This window comes from Salvelinus sp. IW2-2015, linkage group LG33 (genome assembly GCF_002910315.2).
Source record: "Salvelinus sp. IW2-2015 linkage group LG33, ASM291031v2, whole genome shotgun sequence".
Classification (NCBI taxonomy): Eukaryota; Metazoa; Chordata; class Actinopteri; order Salmoniformes; family Salmonidae; genus Salvelinus; species Salvelinus sp. IW2-2015.
In genome coordinates this window covers 4,229,288-4,249,615 of record NC_036872.1, presented here as the reverse complement: position 1 = coordinate 4,249,615, position 20,328 = coordinate 4,229,288, and the positions used below count along the sequence as shown (strand labels likewise).

At 46.2% G+C, this 20,328-nt stretch overlaps 2 protein-coding genes across 4 annotated transcripts in view; one reads left to right on the top strand and one right to left on the bottom strand.

Annotated features, from left to right (window-relative positions):
* The window catches only part of slf1 (SMC5-SMC6 complex localization factor 1), a 35,058-nt gene extending 17,371 nt beyond the window's left edge, over positions 1-17,687 (bottom strand). The window contains exons 1-15 of one of the 3 annotated variants that reach the window (XM_023978686.2): positions 17,409-17,687; positions 16,939-17,074; positions 16,321-16,399; positions 15,522-15,753; positions 12,948-13,101; positions 12,709-12,843; positions 12,491-12,547; positions 11,908-12,054; positions 11,650-11,816; positions 9,590-9,721; positions 9,303-9,444; positions 8,713-8,884; positions 8,346-8,491; positions 7,885-8,027; positions 1,919-1,998 (exon numbers count right to left, since the gene is read on the bottom strand). In XM_023978686.2, coding sequence (XP_023834454.1) covers positions 1,919-1,998; positions 7,885-8,027; positions 8,346-8,491; positions 8,713-8,884; positions 9,303-9,444; positions 9,590-9,721; positions 11,650-11,816; positions 11,908-12,054; positions 12,491-12,547; positions 12,709-12,843; positions 12,948-13,101; positions 15,522-15,753; positions 16,321-16,399; positions 16,939-17,074; positions 17,409-17,422 — 1,936 coding nt within the window. In that variant the 5' untranslated portion in view covers positions 17,423-17,687. The remainder of the gene's footprint in view (positions 1-1,918; positions 1,999-7,884; positions 8,028-8,345; positions 8,492-8,712; positions 8,885-9,302; positions 9,445-9,589; positions 9,722-11,649; positions 11,817-11,907; positions 12,055-12,490; positions 12,548-12,708; positions 12,844-12,947; positions 13,102-15,521; positions 15,754-16,320; positions 16,400-16,938; positions 17,075-17,408) is intronic. The other 2 variants (XM_023978684.1, XM_023978685.1) reach the window with 2 other exon arrangements.
* A 252-nt stretch (positions 17,688-17,939) lies between these two features.
* Positions 17,940-20,328, top strand: part of kiaa0825 (KIAA0825 ortholog) — a 164,536-nt gene continuing 162,147 nt past the window's right edge. The window contains 1 exon segment of the mRNA XM_070437110.1: positions 17,940-18,037. The gene's annotated coding sequence lies outside the window, so the exon portion shown is untranslated.

Here is a 20,328-nt window from a genome sequence, read left to right as displayed (position 1 = left end):
CACTGGAGCCAAGATGGCCGACATGAGCACAGTTTCCAACGCAACCTCTCCCTCATAAGCACTACTTCCTCAATCTTCCTATAATACAGTTAAGAAACTCCGATAAATAAGACCACATTCTTTCCATGTAAATAAATTATCTCCAAATCGAATAAACATAAAACTCAAATGAATAATACACACGAAAAAAAACAAAAAAAACAGCAATAACTAGACGACAGAGAGTGAAGTCCAAGTTGGCCTTAATGAGTTGTTCTGCACTGTGGCAGGTCAGCGGTCTGCACAGTGTGTTCCACCATTACAGCCTCTAAAACGCTGTGATTAAACACCCATTCCACAGCTCCCCATGTGTACACATCCTCGCAAATGCCAGGCCCAATCCACGCACTGTTAAATCACTGTAATGGCTCCAATTTGGACGAAATGCCTCCATTATAGGGGTAATTGCATGCTCAGCATTTATAAGCACGGAATGGATAAATCCGCCTGTCCTTTTCTATAAATCCCTCTAACAATCCCCCATTTCAATCTTTAATAGAAAAGTTAAATGTACGTGTTGAACCCCTCCGCTTTGTCTGTGTAGCCGTGCCACGTGTTGACTGGCAAGCTGGTCCAAAAAGCTGCTGGCAAATCGGTTCCAATAAGAACGCTATTTGTCAGAACAGTGCTAGAAAACTATACACAGTGCCAAGTATTCATTTACACCAATGTCTGAATGTACAACCTCGTACATGCTCGGACGGCAATATCCTACTGTATGAAAACACCAAACCTGGCTTGCCGTGGAAGTTGAAAAACTGCGTAAGAATGTTGTGAACTAGGCTTGATCGGTGACATACGACAGAGAACCGATTTGATGTGTGTAGAGAGTATCACAAGACGGTGGTCACTGGATGGCGATGCGATTTCAATTGAGTGTTCTAACAGGAAGCGGGGGTACAACATGCCACTTTTTAATGTTGTACCTCACCTACTGTAAGAGTCTGCTCTCCTCAATGCTAGCTATGTTAGTAGCACCCAAGAAACTCAACAGTGGAGTCAGGACAGAACACCAAGGAGACTGTAGAACTGCCAGAGCACAGAAAAGGACCTTCCTAAACCCACAGCCCCTCTCAGATGCTAGAGGGGAGACCCAGTGGCCGTAGAGTTTAAGATATGCAGCACAGAAAAACAGCTCATAGGAAAGCAATATGAAATCTGTGTGTGTGTCCGAGAGAAAGAGAGAGAGAGATGTGCTGATGGTTCATCAAACATTTATGCTGAGCGCATCGGTACAGAGATCACGTAGTGGAAAAACAACACACGCAAACAGCCTGGAGTCTCCTGCCTGCCCTGCCCTACCTCCCTGGCTCTGATGCAGGGCCTTTCTGATCAGGTGAGAGGGATATGAGCGCTGACACCTCAGAGAGTTCACACAGAGTGCCAAGCCTCTAAGTGCAGGAAGTTCTGCACGCAGTAAATCACTTTCACAGCACAGCCCTAATTGCTGTGTTTAATATTCTTAAACTGGGGATCTGACGACCATTGTGTGCCCGTGTGGTGGTGTCGTCTATTGTCATGATTTCCACGTTTCTCTTTTATCCGTGCGATTATTCTTTCTTTTTTTTTTACCCTAAAAAATGTGAATAATAGATCCAGAACATAAACAGCGTGTGGAATTTCAATGAGAATGCCAGAGGTGGCAAACAAGGTGAACTCGTTACAGATGAGAAAAGCCTATTGAATCCACCCACATAGCTACACCATCTGCTAATCCATGGCTTTATAAATACATAATGGGCTCTTCATTAAGTTCAAACGGATGACAAGGCTCTCGTGTCCTCGCTCTACTGGTGACCTAGTCCTGTGCATCAGTCGATGAAAAATAGTTTTTGCTTGCAAATATGCAGAGAAGCGTGTGTGTGTGTGTTCGTGTTACCTGCTGTGTTGACACGGTTGAGACCTTTGGGGATGTTCTCCTTGCCCAGACCTGCTCCGTTAACCAGACTGCTGGCCATTCTGGGTAGAGACGGGAGACAGGGTAAGGTCTGACATCAAACATTATCATCATGGCCATCTGATGACTGGCATTTCTTCAAAGTATTTAATACTGCCACAATGAATGTCCATAGAGAGGAAATTCCTTTCACAGCTGGGAATAGTAAGCCTACATGTTAGGAAGACACGGACAGACAGACAGACACACACACACAAAGCAATGGAGCATCCTCTGAGTAACAGAGCAGTGGCAGCAGTGTGTACAGGGCCAGTACTGTGCCTCATTCAAACAGACAACTACCAGGACCCTGTCAAAGAGATACTCCCAGCACGGTCTTTTAATGGCTGTCACTATGAAGCACTGTGCACCTACTAAAGCCCATGCTCTCAAATACAGTGCAGTCAGCGTGTTACTCGTCTCCACTGCCCCCCTGTTTGAAGAATAACCAAAATTAAGGTCACACCCAATTGCACTGAGGAAATGGATCCTGTGAGGTAGTGTAAACACCAAGGAGGACGCTGGGTAAATTAATCCTCTAGAATGCAATTCAATATTTCCTACAGTATTAATGATGACGTGGTCAAGGAGAGATGACCAGTGTGGCCATGCAGCAATAACACTACAACCCGAGCTGGGTGACCTGGCCCGTAGAAATCCGCAACACCGTCCCATCTAGCTAGCGACGACGCGCTTAATTAAATTACAACGCGCTGTGTCTCCGTAGGCGTCACAGGTCCTTTTTCCGTCACTTTTCCTCCACCTAGTAAGTAAAACCCCAAGCGAGTCATTTCAACGGGGGAAAAAGGAGATTATGAGAAAGAAATAAAGACGACGTAGTGAAAGTGCGCTCTTCAAAGCGGCGTGGTGCTAATAGCTGTATGGCTGTCAGTAGCGCTGTGAGTGAGTGTGCGGAGGGGAGACCTGTTGCCTAGCTGCCAGCAGGACGTCTGACATGTGGGTGACAGTGAAGAGGAGAGAGAGATGGGAGGCATGCTTTACTACAGGGAAGTCTGCTTGTTCCCTGGTAATTGGGCTGTTCAGAACCCGGGCGGAATCTCCCCGACAGTGTGGGAGGAACACACGTTCTGTCACGTAGCTTGTTATTAGCAGGGACAAGTCTGTGAAGAGATCAGAAGTGCCCGCGTGTGTGTGAGAAACATTTTCATCTCATCCCACTTAACTCAAAAAGTACCCTGTCCACATGGGGAGACGGGCAACAGACTTGGCGAGAGAGCCTAGCCTCTCATTCCCCTATGATCGTCCATACTATAGAGGATTATCATTCTGTCACTGGGTGCAGGATCACTGCAAGCCCGGGGGCATTGTACAATAAGCCATTCACTAACACAAAACACACACACACACACACACACAGGCAGCAGACTCTCCAGTGCCATTTCCACCCAACAAGGTGTGATAAAGATCACCTCAGAATCAGAGGCAGCAACATCAAAAACCCTTCCACAACTGACATTGCTTTTGTTAAATTGCATTTGAGGCTGCCTAAATGGTTATTTTTTCAATCATAAAAAGCAGATTCATTTATTTTTTTAAGTACAATAGGCAAAAATCGCTCCGCCATTTCCTGGTTGCAAAAATTCTAAGAAGTTTGCCTAATTTCAGTTTATGTAACAAAACAGGCAATGAATAGTGTAGAGCCTTCAAACTCAATGCTGGACCTCGAAGCCAGTCCCACTCCCCCCATTGTTCACCTCTAATCAGGAACAGATTTAGACCTGAGACACCAGGTGTATGCAATTAATTACCGGGTAGAACACAAAACCAGCAAGCTTTTCAGAATTCACCGATAAATTGGTCCACATGGACAGGTAAAGGCATAGAAACCGTAAGTGACTTTGTAATAGGAAATAATTGTAAAAAGCAATTTTGGACTGACCAATGTAGATATTTTCAAATACATGCAACTTCTCTTTCATATCACGAAAATTCAATTTGAAATGTTTGGGACATCAGGACAATCTTGAGGGAATACTACTGAGTCGAAAAAGGATGGTCATATGATAGGTTTTGTATATCTTACCTTGCAGAGAGCCTATCCAACTGACAACCTCTTAGAAAAAAAATATTGGACCCATGAATTAAAAATATCTGATATTGGTACAAGATGGAGGGAATGTTGGAACATTAACAAAATGACAGTTAACGAAAATGGACGCTTAATAGAGTATAAACTAAAGTAAACTAATGTATAGAATGTATTATACAAGCGACAAAATTTACCAATTCTACAGCACAACGGCAAGAGTCACGTTTTAAGTGTAAAACTAACAAGGATTCAATAAGCTATGCCTTCTGGGAATGTTATCAAGTCCAAAAGTTATGGGCTCAGCTAGAAAGTTGAATGTCAGAAGTATTACAATGCAAATTTACTTTGACTGTCGGTCTACATATGTTCAAGGCATGGCATGAGGGTGCAGTGAGATACCTGATGGGTTGGATGATACTCTTATCTTACTTAACTGGAAATCAACCAATCCTCTACTGATAACACAAAGGAAAGGTCAATGCTTTATTATCCAAATGTTCAAAGTGGGTGGGCTACTGAGAGAAACAAAATGGTGCAGTTTGAGGRCATGTGGCGGAGAGTGATGCAGGCGCTGGAGATGGTGTGAGCATGTGGGTCTGGGCAGGTGTGATGATGTTGTTTGTGTGCGTATGCTATCATTTGTGTGTGTATATGTTTTGTAATAAATAAAATAAAAAAATACATTATTTTCAGCTGATTGAAGCTGGTGTACAAAAGCGAAAGTAAAACAAACCAAAATGAAACTTAACAAGAAGCATAGAAATAGTGCAAATAGAACGGATCTACCGCTTCTCAGACTTGCTTTCAATGAGAAAATCGAATCTAATTTTATTTGTCACATGGGCCGAATAAAACAGGTGTAGTGAAATGCTTACTTAGAAGCCCTTAACTAACAACACAGTTAAGAACAATATATGTCAAGTAAAAAATAGATAAGTAAAAAATAAAACATAGTTAAAGAGCAGCAGTAAAATAACAGTAGAGAGGCTATATACAGGGGGTACAGGTACAGAGTCAATGTGCGGGGACAGAGGTTAGTCGAGGTAATTGAGGTAATATGTACATGTAGGTAGAGTTAAGGTGACTATGCATAGATAATAACCAGAGAGTAGCAGCAGGGTAAAACAGGGGTTGGGGTAGCCATTAGATTAGCTGTTCATGAGTCTTATGGCTTGGGGGTGGATTAAGAAGCCTTTTGGACCTAGACTTGGCGCTCCGGTACTGTTTGCTGTGCGGTAGCAGAGAGAACAGTCTATGACTAGGGTGGCTGGAGTCTGACAATTTTTAGGAACTTCCTTTGACCGCCTGGTATAGAGGTCCTGGACGGCAGGAAACTTGGCACATCACTGGGCCGTACACACTACCCTCTGTAGTGTCTTGCGGCCGAGCAGTTGCCATACCAGGCAGTGATACAATCAATCAGGATGCTCTCGATGGTGCAGCTATAGACCTTTCGAGGATCTGAGGACCCATGCCAAATCTTTTCAGTCTCCTGAGGGGGAATAGGCATTGTCGTGCCCTCTTCACGACTGTCTTGGTGTGTTTGGACCATGTTAGTGTGTTGGTGATGTGGACACTAAGGAACTTGAAGCTCTCAACCTGCACCACTACAGCCCCGTCGATGAGAATGGGGGCGTGCTCGGTCCTCCTTTTCCTGTAGTCCACAATCATCTCCTTTGTCTTGATCACGTTGAGGGAGAGGTTGTTATCCTGGCACCACAAGCCCAGATCTCTGACCTCCTCCCTATAGGCTGTCTCGTCGTTGTCGGTGATCAGGCCTACCACTGTTGTGTCGTCTGCAAACTTAATGATGGTGTTGGAGTCGTGCCTGGCCATGCAGTCATGGGTGAACAGGGAGTACAGGAGGGGACTGAGGATGCACCCCTGAGGGGCCCCCGTGCAGGTTCAGCGTGGCAGATGTGTTGTTACCTACCCTTACCACTTGGGGGCGGCCCATCAGGAACTCCAGAATCCAGTTGCAGAGGGAAGTGTTTAGTCCCAGGGTCCTTAGCTTAGTGATGAGCCTTCAGGGCACGATGGTGTTGAACGCTGAGCTGTAGAGAATGAATAGCATTCTCACATAGGTGTTCCTTTTGTCCAGGTGGGAAAAGGCAGTGTGGAGTGCAATAGAAATTGCATAATCTGTGGATCTGTTGGGGCGGTATGCAAATTTAGAGTGGGATAACGGTGTTGATGTGAGCCATGACCAGCCTTTCAAAGCACTTCATGGCTACAGACGTGAATGCTATGGGTCGGTAGTCATTTAGGCAGGTTAACTTAGTGTTCTTGGGCACAGGGACTATGGTGGTCTGCTTGAAACATGTGGGTATTACAGACTCATTCAGGGACAGGTTGAAAATGCCAGTGAAGACACTTGCCAGTTGGTCAGCGCATGCTCGGAGTACACGTCCTGGTAATCCGTCTGGCCCCACGGCCTTGTGAATATTGACCTGTTTAAAGGTCTTACTCCCATCGGCTACGGAGAGCGTGATCACACAGTCGTCCAGAACAGCTGATGCTCTCATGCATGCTTCAGTGTTACTTCTATGCTCGCTTCGAGGCAAGCAATTTTGCTCGTCTGGTAGGCTCGTGTCACTAGGCAGCTCGCGGCTCTGTATAACAGAACTTTAACACACATTTCTACGTAAAATTGTTCAGGTCGCCAAAAAAGCTGCCTACTATGCCTTTAAGGGATGCTGTGATTCACTGTGCTGTAGTAAAATAATAAATACAAAAATATATGTTTTATTGTCACAAATGTGTTGTTTTACAGGGTCAGCCATATTAGTACGGCGCCCCTGGAGCAAATTAGGGTTAAGTACCTAGCTCAAGGACACGTCAGCAGATTTTTCAACTTGTCGACTCGGGTATTCGAACCCGCGACCTTTCGGTTACTGGCCCAACGCTCTAACTGCTAGACTACAGTAACATGTGTCGAGAGAGGGCGAGAGAGCGATACAGAGAATGACAAACCCAAACGGGCTCAAACAGAAAAGCAATAAGCTCTGCTTGATTAAGCCAGCAGGAGGAAACAGGGCTTCAATTATGGAGAGCCTCCCGCCAGTCTTTGTCTGGACTTGTGCCCTGATGGCAAGCTGTCCTTACAGGAAGAGCCTAGGAGAGCGAGAGAGGGACTTCTCCTCATCACACACTTTATCTATTAAAGCACATTCATGGCCTCTCACTCACATGCTACCTCAGCTTTCTAAACCAAAACATACATATTATACAATCCCCTCACCCCAACTCTCTGAGAAATACACAATTATTCATTGAAAAATAGATATTTTTGTAAGGTGAGGTAACAAAAAACGGCTTTTGATTTCCTATTGAAAAAGGTGAATAAAGTGTGTGAGTGGAAAAGAGGCCGAGGCTGGTCGGTGAGTGGGCTGCTAGCCTTGAGGTGAACCTCATTCCCAGCGGTCCCTGCCTCCCCGTGTCTGTGCCAGCGGCGGGGTGTTGAACAGCAGCAGCTGCCTGGTATGACGCGGGGGGGAGGGGTGGCAGGGGAGAGAGGTGAGCCATCAGTCTGTCCAGAGAAGCCTAGCTGTAGGGGCTCTAACCTGCTCTCTGCACCTCTCCTGTAAACTCTGATACATAGGCATGTGACTCCACATCGACACACTCACTCTGACCTGCTCTCTCACACACTTCTCTCCTATGGCATCCTCTCACCCCCTCCTGTTCTCCCTCCTTCCTTTCCCTCATTTCACCACATCTCCTCCCTTTCTCACCTCTCCCATCCACACACCTTTTCCCCCCTCTACACCTTCCCTCCTCTGCTCACCTCAGGGAGGTTGGTTGTATGCCCTCTAGCCTGACTGGAGTGGTCAGCGGGGGCACAGACACAAAGACTCACCCTGTATCGGTCCCCTGGGTGCTCCAGCTGCAGGAGGTGGGTTCAGTCCCAGGCCGAGGGCCCCCGCTGTCTGCCCGGGGGACTCTGGAGCCACCTGTCCTGACCGCACACAGCCTCCCCAGGGCTGGCAGGTAGGAGGACACCTGTCAGGACACACACACACAGTAAGATGGAGAAGAGAGGGTATTTATAGAGACTCTGCCTCTGTAGTATAGGAGGTGTGTGTGTGTGTGTGTGTGTTGGACAGAGGGATAAAGACACCAGAGTTAGCAGCTGTGACAGTGAGAGGCCCAGCAGTGAGGACAGCAGCAGGAGAATCTGATCCCAGCAAAATAACTGGCCTGTATGTGCAAATGAGGTCCAATACACTGTACCGCTGTTGCACTAGTACTACACCTGGGACACAAGAGCCAGGACGGGGAAACCAAACACATTCTAATGTAGACTTGGCCAAAACGTACAATCTTCCTTAGCGAGATGGGCTCTGCTCCGATGATGATGCCGTTCCTGCAGCACACGTTCCTAAAGATGGCGTCTGCCGTGACCATCCGTAGCCTGGTTGGGACCATCCCGGGAACAAACGTCTGGAGGACATCTGGGGGCAGGTCTGAGGGCAGGAAGAATACCCTCCACATAAACAGTTAGAACACATGATTAAAACTTTGCTGCTGTGTCTCAGACTGGTAGCGTCCCGAATGGTACCCGATTCCCTATATAGTGCACTCCCTCTCACCGGGGTCCACAGGTAGTACGAAAGTTGTGTACTATAAATCGGGAACAGAGTGCCGCTCGGGACGGCGCCTCAGACCTGTGTTCAGTGCAGCGTACCCTGGCAGAGGATGGCGATGTGTTGAGCCAGGTCCTCAAGGCCTTTGTCCACCAGGCTGCGGTTGAGGCGGCTGTACTCCTGCCACCAGTAGTCCACCACCACGCCCAGCGTGTCCTGCAGGGTCAGCACCAGCGTCTGCCTCCTGTCCCTCTCCCAGTCCCTCTCCTGACCCTACGCAAGCAACCACAGCACAAGGACACAGATGGGTAGTTGGCTACATAGCTGAACCAGAGTGAGGGCCCGATTCCATTACAATTCCTGTTATGTGCTGGACATGGAACACCTTAGATCAGGGGTTTCCCCCTTCCAGCATTTGGGAACATGCTGGAAGTCTGTAATGACTAACATGACAAGAGGAAATGAATCTCGCCCCCCCCCCCCCCCTATTTCTTTAAAATAAAAGACCCCTGCACTTCCCCTGCTGACACAGCACCCCACAGTTTGGGAACCACTGCCTTAGATGGTGCGCTGCAAGTTCAGAATCGACTTTGAACTGAACTATGGGCGGGACAGGGATGTAGGCCTACTGTATGTGACTGGAATGTTGGTGAGGACGGGAACAGGGACTTGGGAACGTGTCCAGGTTTACCTCAGAGACAGAGCGTTCCCACAATGAGGCCTGCACCAGGAGCTGGGCGATCTGCTGCACGGCCTTGGAGGCCAGCGTCGAGTGCTCCCACAAGCTCCAGAACACCCTGTAGAGGACGGACGACCGCAAGCCTCCCGCCTCTCTGAGGGAAGACATGTTGAAATATCCACAAGTGTCGTGTCTGTGGTGCATGACGTTGATTAGAACTATCGAAGATGTATCAAGTAAGTGACAGCTGTTTTCTACATTACGCCAATATATGCCTGTGTCCCGTCGGTGGGGATTACCCTTTGTTAGCTGAGTGCATGTCACACTTGAAGAGCTCGAGCATAAAGGCCTGCAGGTCACCATGGAAGCGGAGCAGCTCTGGGGAGGCGGGGCTAGGGAGTGAGTGACAGGGCTTGCTACCCATGCAGAACCTGGAGAAACAAAGACACCAAAAGGAGGAAGATGGGTACAACATGAAAAGGAGAAGGATGGCCTCCCGAGTGGCGCAGCGGTCTAAGGCACTGCATTGCTAGAGGTGTCACCACAGATCCGGATTCGATCCCAGGCTGTGTCGCAGCCGGCCGCAACCGGGAGACCCATGAGGTGGCGCACAATTGGCCCAGCGTCGTGCGGGTCCCATCGCGCTCTAGCGACTCCTGTGGCGGGCCGGGCGCATGCACGCTGACACTGTCGCCAGCACACCTTATTCAAGGGTTTTTCTTTATTTTACTATTTTCTACATTCTAGAATAATAGTGAAGACATCAAAACTATGAAATAACACATATAGAATCATGTCGTAATCAAAACAGTATTAAACAAATCAAAATATATTTGAGATTCTTCAAATAGCTACCCATTGCCGTGATAACTGCTTTGCACACTCTTGGGATTCTCTCAACCAGCTTCATGAGGTAGTCACCTGGAATGCATTTCAATTAACAGGTGTGCCTTAAAAGTTATTTGTGGAATATCTTTCCTTCTTAATGTGTTTGAGCCAATCAGTTGTGTTGTGACAACGTATGGGGTGGTATACAGAATACAGCCCTATTTGGTAAAAGACCAAGTCCATATTATGGCAAGAACAGCTCAAATAAGCAAAGAGAAACAACAGTTCATCATTACTTTAAGACATGAAGGTCAGTCAACATGGAAAAGTTCAAGAATTTTCAAAGTTTCTTCAAGTACAGTTGCAAAAACCATCAAGCGCTATGATGAAACTGGCTCTCATGAGGACCGCCACAGGAATGGAAGACCCAGAGTTACTCCTGCTGCAGAGGATAAGTTCATTAGAGTTACCAGCCTCAGAAATTGCAGCCCAAATAAATGCTTCACAGAGTTCAAGTAAAACATCAACTGTTCAGAGGAGACTGCGTGAATCAGACCTTCATGGTCGATTTGCTGCAAAGAAACCACTACTAAAAGCCACCAATAAGAAGAAGAGACTTGCTTGGGCCAAGAAACACGAGCAATGGACATTAGACGGGTGGAAATTTGTCCTTTGGTCTGGAGTTCAAATTGGAGATTTGTTTGTTCCAACCGCTGTGTCTTTGTGAGACGCGGTGTAGGTGAACGGATGATCTCCGCATGTGTATTTTCCACCGTGAAGTGAGATGTTCTGGTGTGGGGGTGCTTTGCTAGTGACACTGTCTGTGATTTATTTAGAATTCAAGGCACACTTAACCAACATGGCTACCACAGCGATACGCCATCCCATCTGGTTTGGGCTTAGTAGGACTATCATTTGTTTTTCAACAGGACAATGACCCAACACAACTTCAGGCTGTGTAAGGGCTATTTTACCAAGAAGGAGAGCGATGGAGCGCTGCATCAGATGACCTGGCCTCCACAAACTCCCGACATCAACCAAACTGAGAAGGTTTGGGATGAGTTGGACCGTAGAGTGAAGAAAAAGCAGCCAACAAGTGCTCAGCATATGTGGGAACTTCTTCAAGACCGTTGGAAAAGCCTTCCAGGTAAAGCTGGTTGAGAGAATGCCAAGAGTGTGCAAAGCTGTCGTCAAGGCAAAGGGTGGCTATTTGAAGAATCTCAAATATGAAATATATTTTGATTTGTTTAACACTTTTTTGGTTCCTACATGATTCCATATGTGTCATTTCATAGTTTTGATGTCTTCACTATTATTCTACAATGTAGAAAAAAACCTTGAATGAGTAGGTGTTCTAAAACCTTAAACCGGCAGTGTATGTAAAAAAGAGAGATGGATATAGTAGAATTGCAGATGGCCCATGAAAACACAGGAGACTTGGGTATCTCATATTAAAATTATCTTTTGAACAGAGGTTATTGGGACATACAGTTTATGGCCTTTGTATAAGTGTCTCTCTAGTGTTCTATACCTGAGTGATGTCTCCAAAAGGGGCCAGACTCCTTTTCGACACTGGGGACACTGTAGCACCTTCATGAAGAACGTCCCGCTAGCTGGAGAACCCCAGGGAGGGTTGTTCCTCAGGATGCTGTGGAGAACCGTGCGGAACTCGCTGAGAAAGAAAGGCTTGGCATCCCCCTGGATGGGGGAAAGAGGAGCTATGAGTAGCCAGGGAATCAGGTTTCGATTTTTTTGACAATGGACAACAAACAGTTTGTGTGGTCTTTACGTGGAGAGCGTGACGCATGAGGGGCTGGAGGAATGGGGCTGGGGGGAGCTGCCCTGGCAGCAGGTACAACTGGAGCTCCTCTAGGGCTTGGTTGAATAAACCACACTCAGTGAGGCTCTGCACGTTGCTGAAGTTGGCTACAGCAGTCTACAAAAAAATAGAGAGAGATGGACAACGGCGTGAGCAGAGAAAGAGAAGGACGTCAGAAGTTCATCAGGTCATCTCGGTAACTGTCATCTATTGCCTACTTGAATATGAACTTAGGAAATGTGAAAAAGAACTACATGGCCGTTTATAATAGCAATCGGAAGAAAATCCACTTGGGAAGGCACCGGAGGGACAGTGAGAGACTACCTTTAATAGGTCTGCCAATCACGCTTCACCAATCAACTGACAGCATTGGTTAAATCAGGTGACCCGGATATGATGCGTCTATGCACAAAATGTCACCTTTCAGTGAGGCGCCTGACATAAAGGAAATTGAATGACCTGATCTTCTTTGACGCGTCACACACTCATTTTACAGTTGTATAATATGCATGTATGGTAGATGTATTACTACGCTTCGAGCAGATCTGCATACCTGAGCGTACGGTCCAGGGGCATAGTAGCTCAGGATATCTGGGAGTCTTTTCCGCTCCTGCAGGAAACGAGCCATCCACAATGTCACACATGCAGTCATTAAAATAACGACTGAAAAAGTTGTACGACTGACACGAGCTTTCGCCCAGAAAAACAATGATTGGAAACCTTGCGCTTCATTGCTAAACGTAGACGGATTTGAAAAGACCTGCCCCTCACCCCTATTTGAGAGATGTAGTCCCTGGCCTCGCTCTCCAGCTCTGAAAAGTCTGTGGAGAGAGCTTCACTGGCCTCCTGTGTCTCCTCTGGCTGTCCCTCTGTCCAGGTTAAACCCATATCAGAACACACGTTCTCCTGAAGACAAGACAGAGCACTTAGATTGAGCCTTATTATACGAGCCTTTCACTGGGCGTAATTGTTAATTAAGCTAATCAGCCGACATCTACATAGACATTTACCCCAAAAAGATGCAGGGCCATGTGTTCTATGGAGTAGCATGGTGCATTGTGGGCCTTCGCATGCTCTGCGACATGTTTTGTCAACACGTGTGTCACGTCAGCATGGGAGGGAGGAGGGTACGAGTACACATTGGCCTTCCCAGCTTTTAGGATTCTGAAAAAAATATATGTTCATGATAAATTAAGTGACAGGTGTGTCTGATATTTGATGTAACAAATACAGTACACAACGTGTTTGAGACGACAAGAAATGCATCATTTACATGTCTAAGCATGAGGTTTGAGGTCAATTCTGTAGGCTTGGCCCTAATATTTGTCATCTGGAGCTGCATGGAAAATGTGACAGGAACAAAAAGGTCAATGCCCAAGGGCTAGTCAGCCCTTCCCCTCTGAGGGGCCAAAATGTATCTCTATGTTACAGTATCCAGAGGACTAGTATGATGGATAATATAGCATTATTCTATGCTTGGTCTCTATCTGTAGCTTGTTCACTGAGAATAACTGATGCTATCTATACGGATGTATGATCTCTTACTTGTATCTGTACAGTGTGACCTCTGAATTACACTATCATGCAAAGGAGTTCTATTGTCTTCTCAGGAATTCTGTCTTATTTACATTGGTCTCATCCGCCGCACAAGCTCTTACATGCTGTGACACCCTGTGGAGATTGGGCCTGGGAGTGTTTAGGTTACTGTAAACTTGGTATCGTTTGATTAGTCAATGGTGGTTTGTTTCGGGTTGAAAGGTTACACCTTCAGATGTTATAAATGGAAACGAATGCCTTTGTTCTCTCTTATCCTGTATCCAGTCCATGGAGGAAGGTTGCATGTTCTCATTTCCTAGGCATCTGGCCTAGAGGGCATCTCTTTGTTCATGCTCTGTCCTGTAAGTTAACCTTATGATCTACAGTGCCTTTGGGAAAGTATTCAGACCCCTTGACTTTTTCCACACATTGCTACGTTACAGCCTTATTCTAAAATTGTTTTTTTTTTTATCTCAAAATTGAGCTCATGTGCATCCTGTTTCCAATGATCATTCTTGAGATGTTTCTACAACTTGATTGGAGTCCACCTGTGGTAAATTCAATTGATTGGACATGATTTGGAAAGGCACACACCTGTCTATATAAGGTCCAACAGCTGGTAGTGCATGACCAAGCCATGAAGTCAAAGGAAATGTCCGTAAGGCTCCGAGACAGCATTGTGTCGAGGCACAGATCTGGGAAGGGTACCCCAACATTTTTTGCAGCACTGAAGGTCCCCAAGAACACAGTGGCCTCCATCATTCTTAAATGGAAGAAGGTTGGAACCACCAAGACGCTTCCTAGAGCTGGCTAACCAGCCAAACCAAGCAACCGGGGGAGAAGGGCCTTGATCAGGGAGGTGACCAAGAACCCGATGGCCACTCTGTCAGAGCTCCAGAAGGCCAACCATCTCAGCAGCACTCCACCAATCTGGCCTGTATGGTAGAGTGGCCAAATGGATGCCACACCTCAGTTAAAGGGACATGACAGCCCGCTTGGAGTTTGCCTAAAGGGCACCTAAAGGACTCTCAGACCATGAAAAACAAGATTCTCTGGTCTGATGAAACCAAGATTGAACTCTTTGGCCTGAATGCCAAGCATCATGTCTGGAGGAAACCTAGCACCATCCCTGCGGTGAAGCATGGTGGTGGCACCATCATGCCGTGGGGATGTTTTTCAGTGGCAGGGACTGGGAGACTGTCAGGGTCGAGGGAAAGATGAACAGAGCAAAGTACAGAGAGATCCTTGATGAAAACCTGCTCCAGAGCGCTCAGGACCTCAGACTGGGGAGAAGGTTCACCTTCCAACACGACAACGCAGGAGTGTCTCCTGGACAAGTCTCGGAATGTCCTTGAGAGGCCCGACCAGAGCCCGGACATGAACCCAATCGAACATCTCTGGAGACCTGATAACAGCTGTGCAGCGACGCTCCCCATCTAACCTGACAGAGCTTGAGAGGATCTGCAGAGAAGAATGGGATAAACTCCCCAAATACAGGTGTGCCAAGCTTGTAGTGTCATACCTAAGAAGACTCAAGGATGTAATTGCCGCCACGTGTGTTTTAAAGTACTGAGTAAAGGGTCTGAATATTTTTGTAAAAGCAATATTTTAGTTTTATATATTTTTTATATAAATGTGCAAAAACGTCTACATTTTTTTTGCTTTGTCATTATGAGGTATTGTGTGTAGATTGATGAGGGGGGAAAAAAACAATTTAATAAATTGTAGAATAAGGCTGTAACGTAACAAAATGTGGAAAAAGTCAAGGTGTCTGAATACTTTCAGAATGCACTGCATATGCTTGGAATGCCTTCTAATGCTTGTAACTTAAGCTTTGCCTTGAAAGTGAATCCATTCATTTTACAAATTCATTAAATACACATGTATTTAGAATTCCATTCTCAGACCTTTCTTCATTGTCTATTACTGTAACTCAAGCATAGTCTCTTGCATATGGCTAATTATCTTTATGGAGTCAGACAAACATGTTTATATATATATATACACACACACGTCATATTACTGCCCACTACAATTCTAAAGACCACCTTCTGAGCATGTCTCTGCGAGTAGGCTCATTGACCATCAGGAGGACCCTCCAGCTCTCGAAGGCCCCAGCCATGGCCCTGCTGGTCACCCTCTCCCTCCACACCTTCACTGGGTTAGAGGCCCCAGGGACTCCCCCCTTGGAGACAATGTCCAACTCATAGGGCCCCTCTGGCAGCCACGAACCATTCTTAACAGAGTCAAAAATATATTCTGGAGTCACGATCCATTTGCCTGACAGAGAGGGAAGAGAAACGACAAACACCACAGAACAATAAAAACACTACTTCTGAAAGGTCCATGAGAGTATCAAGCTGTGGAATCCCTATATAGTCTGTACAAGCTGACTTTGTCAAGACTTGCTACCTAATACACTGTGTACAAAACATTAGGAACACCGTCCTAATCTTGAGTGGCACCCCCTTTTGCCCTCAGAACAGCCTCAATTCGTAGGGGCATGGACTACAAGGTGACGAAAGCGTTCCACAGGGACGCTGGCCCATGTTGACTCCAATGATCCCCACAGTTGTGTCAAGTTGGCTGGATGTTCAGTGGGCGATGGACCATTCTTGATACACACAGGAAACTGTAGAGGGTGAAAAACCCAGCAGCGCTGCACCTGGCACCTACTACCATACCCCACTTAAAAGCATCTAAATATGTTGTGTTGCCCATTCAATAAGGGATCAGTAGCTTTCACCTGGCCAGTCTGTCATGGAAAGTGCAAGTGTTCCTAATGTTTTGTACACTCAGTTCATGTAACACCTAGGAAGTGTAACGCCTACGTTCATCATCACTTACCTCCTGCACAGGCTGCCATGAACTTCTCACTCGGCAGCTCACGGGTGACAATCAGATGGGTAGTTCCGTCTTTATAAACCTGGAAGATCAACACAAGGCAAACCATCTAAATAAAACGGAATATTTTGGTTGCATTGAAAATATCCTATGTGGTTGGCCAAGTCATTTGATATAGTCCTAGTACATAGAAAATAAAACAACGGATACCAAAAGGTCAGCAACTAAAGTTCTAAACTGACCAGTGACCGTTCTTGCTGTGACCTTCCTGCAGAGTCGTGGAGGGGATAAAGGGATACGAACTTTGCAGCACATTGTGTGCCCCTGAGACTGGAGGCAAATGTACAGTAACTATAATAAGAGCCAATTGAGGGCAAGGATAAAATGACAGAGTCAAAAATACATCCCAACATCAGAAACCAATTAAGGTCATTTTTCAGGACTAATCACCCACGGTTAATCTTTTCCTCAATGAACTGTCTTGACAGTGACAGGTGTCATCCAGCTCTCATAATGGCTGTCTCACAGCCTGGCCTTTGGTGCGATTATCCCGCTTATAAAGGGAGAATGAGGGTTGAGATTGAAAGCCTGTAGCTATGATGTTATGATGTCAACACTTACAGAGCCACCAATGTACTTTCCACCCAGTTGAATGATTCCGTGGAGCAACTTTCCCTTCTTCTGAAGATTCTTGAACCCAGACACTTGGAACACATGCTTGGTGTCCACCATCCTGATAAAAGACAACAAATGAAAACTAGTCTACTATAAATTAAGTCATGCTTTGCTTGAGTAGAAATAACAGTAGAGCAAGTCAGCAAGACTGTCGTTTACTTTTGCAACACACGTTTTCAATGGGTATCTGAACTGCAGATAACTAGCCAGTTAGCTAGCTAGCGGAGGACGTCAATGGAATTTCAGCATGATGTAGAAACCAATAGAACGCCCGAGGGAAGTTCATATTGCACTTTCATTAAATCCCTGGATATGTCAGTAAGACTGGCTAGCTAAACACTGTACAGTAGCTATCTAGTAAGTATTAGTTAGGTTAGTGTTTAACTAAAAACAATATAACGATAACGTTAAAGTACCTTGGCTTGTGCATGTGACGTCCACACTGACGCTATCTAGCTAGCGCCAAAATTCAGACGCCATGACCAGACTTGACAGTCGATACCATTTTGCGAGCCGTCAATATTTTATTTCTCTAGACTGGCATTTGATTCATTCAACAACATGTTGCTATATTTATCGAAACTACAATTAAATCGTGCATATTGGTTAATAAACTAGCTACATATTGGACTATCACTGAGTAAAATATAGTTGTTTTGCCACCCTTGTGCTAAGTAGAAAACACTCCTATCTTGAGAGTAAACTGCACTAGTGGGGGGATACACGACACATGTTTTTTTTAAACACACATTATTTTAACATTGCATGATTTCATTAATGAGAAGAAAATTCCTAAATTATGGATTTCATAACAAATTCAATTGTGCATGGGTATCACGTCTCAAAACCATTGAATATAAAACAATATTAACCAAAATCCCCCTCTATCATGCCTGAAACTTGGAGCATTCCGACTGGCGGAAGTTTTCCCTTGGTTGCTTCCGGGTGGTTGTTACAGACGCTTTGTGGATAATTCAGATTAGTTACAATGGAGCAGATTGTAACAGATTTTCATTGACTGCAAACAAAACGCTCTGATCGAGAGGTGTGTAGCCTATCGTCTATTTATATGTATATTTCAAACGTTTTCATAGCCTTGTAGGCGTTCAAAAACGTTAATAGGTTGTGTATCCTCAGCATGCAGGATTCTTAATCGTTTTAAGCTCTTTTGGCCAATGCAGAGTAACGTTAGTCTGTAATGTATCCAATTCTATTTCTGGTATGGCTACACCAATCAATGAGACTAAGGGACAACATGACAAGCTGAGACAAGCGAAATATATGCCTCTGACTGTACCCATGGTCCGTTTATTAAATGAAGATTTAGGAGAAGAAATAAGGTTTCATTGGGCTTTGTATGCCTATTTTCACTATATTGCCTCATTGACTTGAAATAGGCTCACAGCTGTAAACTACTAGATAGGGGATTTTGAAGAAGTAGCCTAATGGGATTATGATATTGATGGCTGTCTCTTTGTAACAAAGAAATTGATTAAAAGCCATCAGTACTTTATAGCTTCTAATTTGTGTTTTGTTGTATCTAAACCTGACACTTATAACAGGCAAAAGTGTTTGCAGGCCGTTCTATTATTCGGCTCTGACCTCACATGTGAGCTAATAGAGATAGGCTAAACTGTTAAGGGCGCAATCTGGCATTAGTGCATCCATTTTTACATTACATTTACATTTAAGTCATTTAGCAGACGCTCTTATCCAGAGCGACTTACAAATTGGTGCATTCACCTTATGATATCCAGTGGAACAACCACTTTACAATAGTGCATCTTTTTAAGGGGGGGGGGGGTTAGAAGGATTACTTTATCCTATCCTAGGTATTCATTAAAGAGGTGGGGTTTCAGGTGTTTCCGGAAGGTGGTGATTGACTCCGCTGACCTGGCGTCGTGAGGGGTTTGTTCCACCATTGGGGTGCCAGAGCAGCGAACAGTTTTGACTGGGCTGAGCGGGAACTGTACTTCCTCAGAGGTAGGGAGGGCGGGCAGGCCAGAGGTGGATGAACGCAGTGCCCTTGTTTGGGTGTAGGGCCTGATCAGAGCCTGAAGGTACGGAGGTGCCGTTCCCTCACAGCTCCGTAGGCAAGCACCATGGTCTTGTAACGGATGCGAGCTTCAACTGGAAGCCGTGGAGAGAGCGGAGGAGCGGGGTGACGTGAGAGAACTTGGGAAAGTTGAACACCAGACGGGCTGCGGCGTTCTGGATGAGTTGTAGGGGTTTAATGGCACAGGCAGGGAGCCCAGCCAACAGCGAGTTGCAGTAATCCAGACGGGAGATGACAAGTGCCTGGATTAGGACCTGCGCCGCTTCCTGCGTGAGGCAGGGTCGTACTCTGCGAATGTTGTAGAGCATGAACCTACAGAAACGGGTCACCGCCTTGATGTTAGTTGAGAACGACAGGGTGTTGTCCAGGATCACGCCAAGGTTCTTAGCACTCTGGGAGGAGGACAAAATGGAGTTGTCAACCGTGATGGCGAGATCATGGAACGGGCAGTCCTTCCCCGGGAGGAAGAGCAGCTCCGTCTTGCCGAGGTTCAGCTTGAGGTGGTGATCCGTCATCCACACTGATATGTCTGCCAGACATGCAGAGATGCGATTCACCACCTGGTTATCAGAGGGGGGAAAGGAGAAAGATTAATTGTGTGTCGTCTGCATAGCAATGATAGGAGAGACCATGTGAGGATATGACAGAGCCAAGTGACTTGGTGTATAGCGAGAATAGGAGAGGGCCTAGAACAGAGCCCTGGGGGACACCAGTGGTGAGAGCACGTGGTGCGGAGACAGATTCTCGCCACGCACCTGGTAGGAGCGACCTGTCAGGTAGGACGCAATCCAAGCGTGGCCGGCCGGAGATGCCCAGCTCGGAGAGGGTGGAGAGGAGGATCTGATGGTTCACAGTATCAAAGGCAGCCGATAGGTCTAAAAGGATGAGAGCAGAGGAGAGAGAGTTAGCTTTAGCAGTGCGGAGCGCCTCCGTGACACAGAGAAGAGCAGTCTCAGTTGAATGACTAGTCTTGAAACCTGACTGATTTGGATAAGAAGGTCATTCTGAGAGAGATAGCAGGAGAGCTGGCCAAGGACGGCACGTTCAGAGTTTTGAGAGAAAAGAAAGAAGGGATACTGGTCTGTAGTTGTTGACATCGGGGGTCGATGTGAGGTTTTTTCAGAAGGGGTGCAACTCTCGCTCTCTTGAAGACGGAAGGGACGTAGCCAGCGGTCAAGGATGAGTTGATGAGCGGGGTGAGGTAAGGGAGAGGTCTCCGGAAATGGTCTGGAGAAGAGAGGAGGGGATAGGGTCAAGCGGGCAGGTTGTTGGGCGGCCGG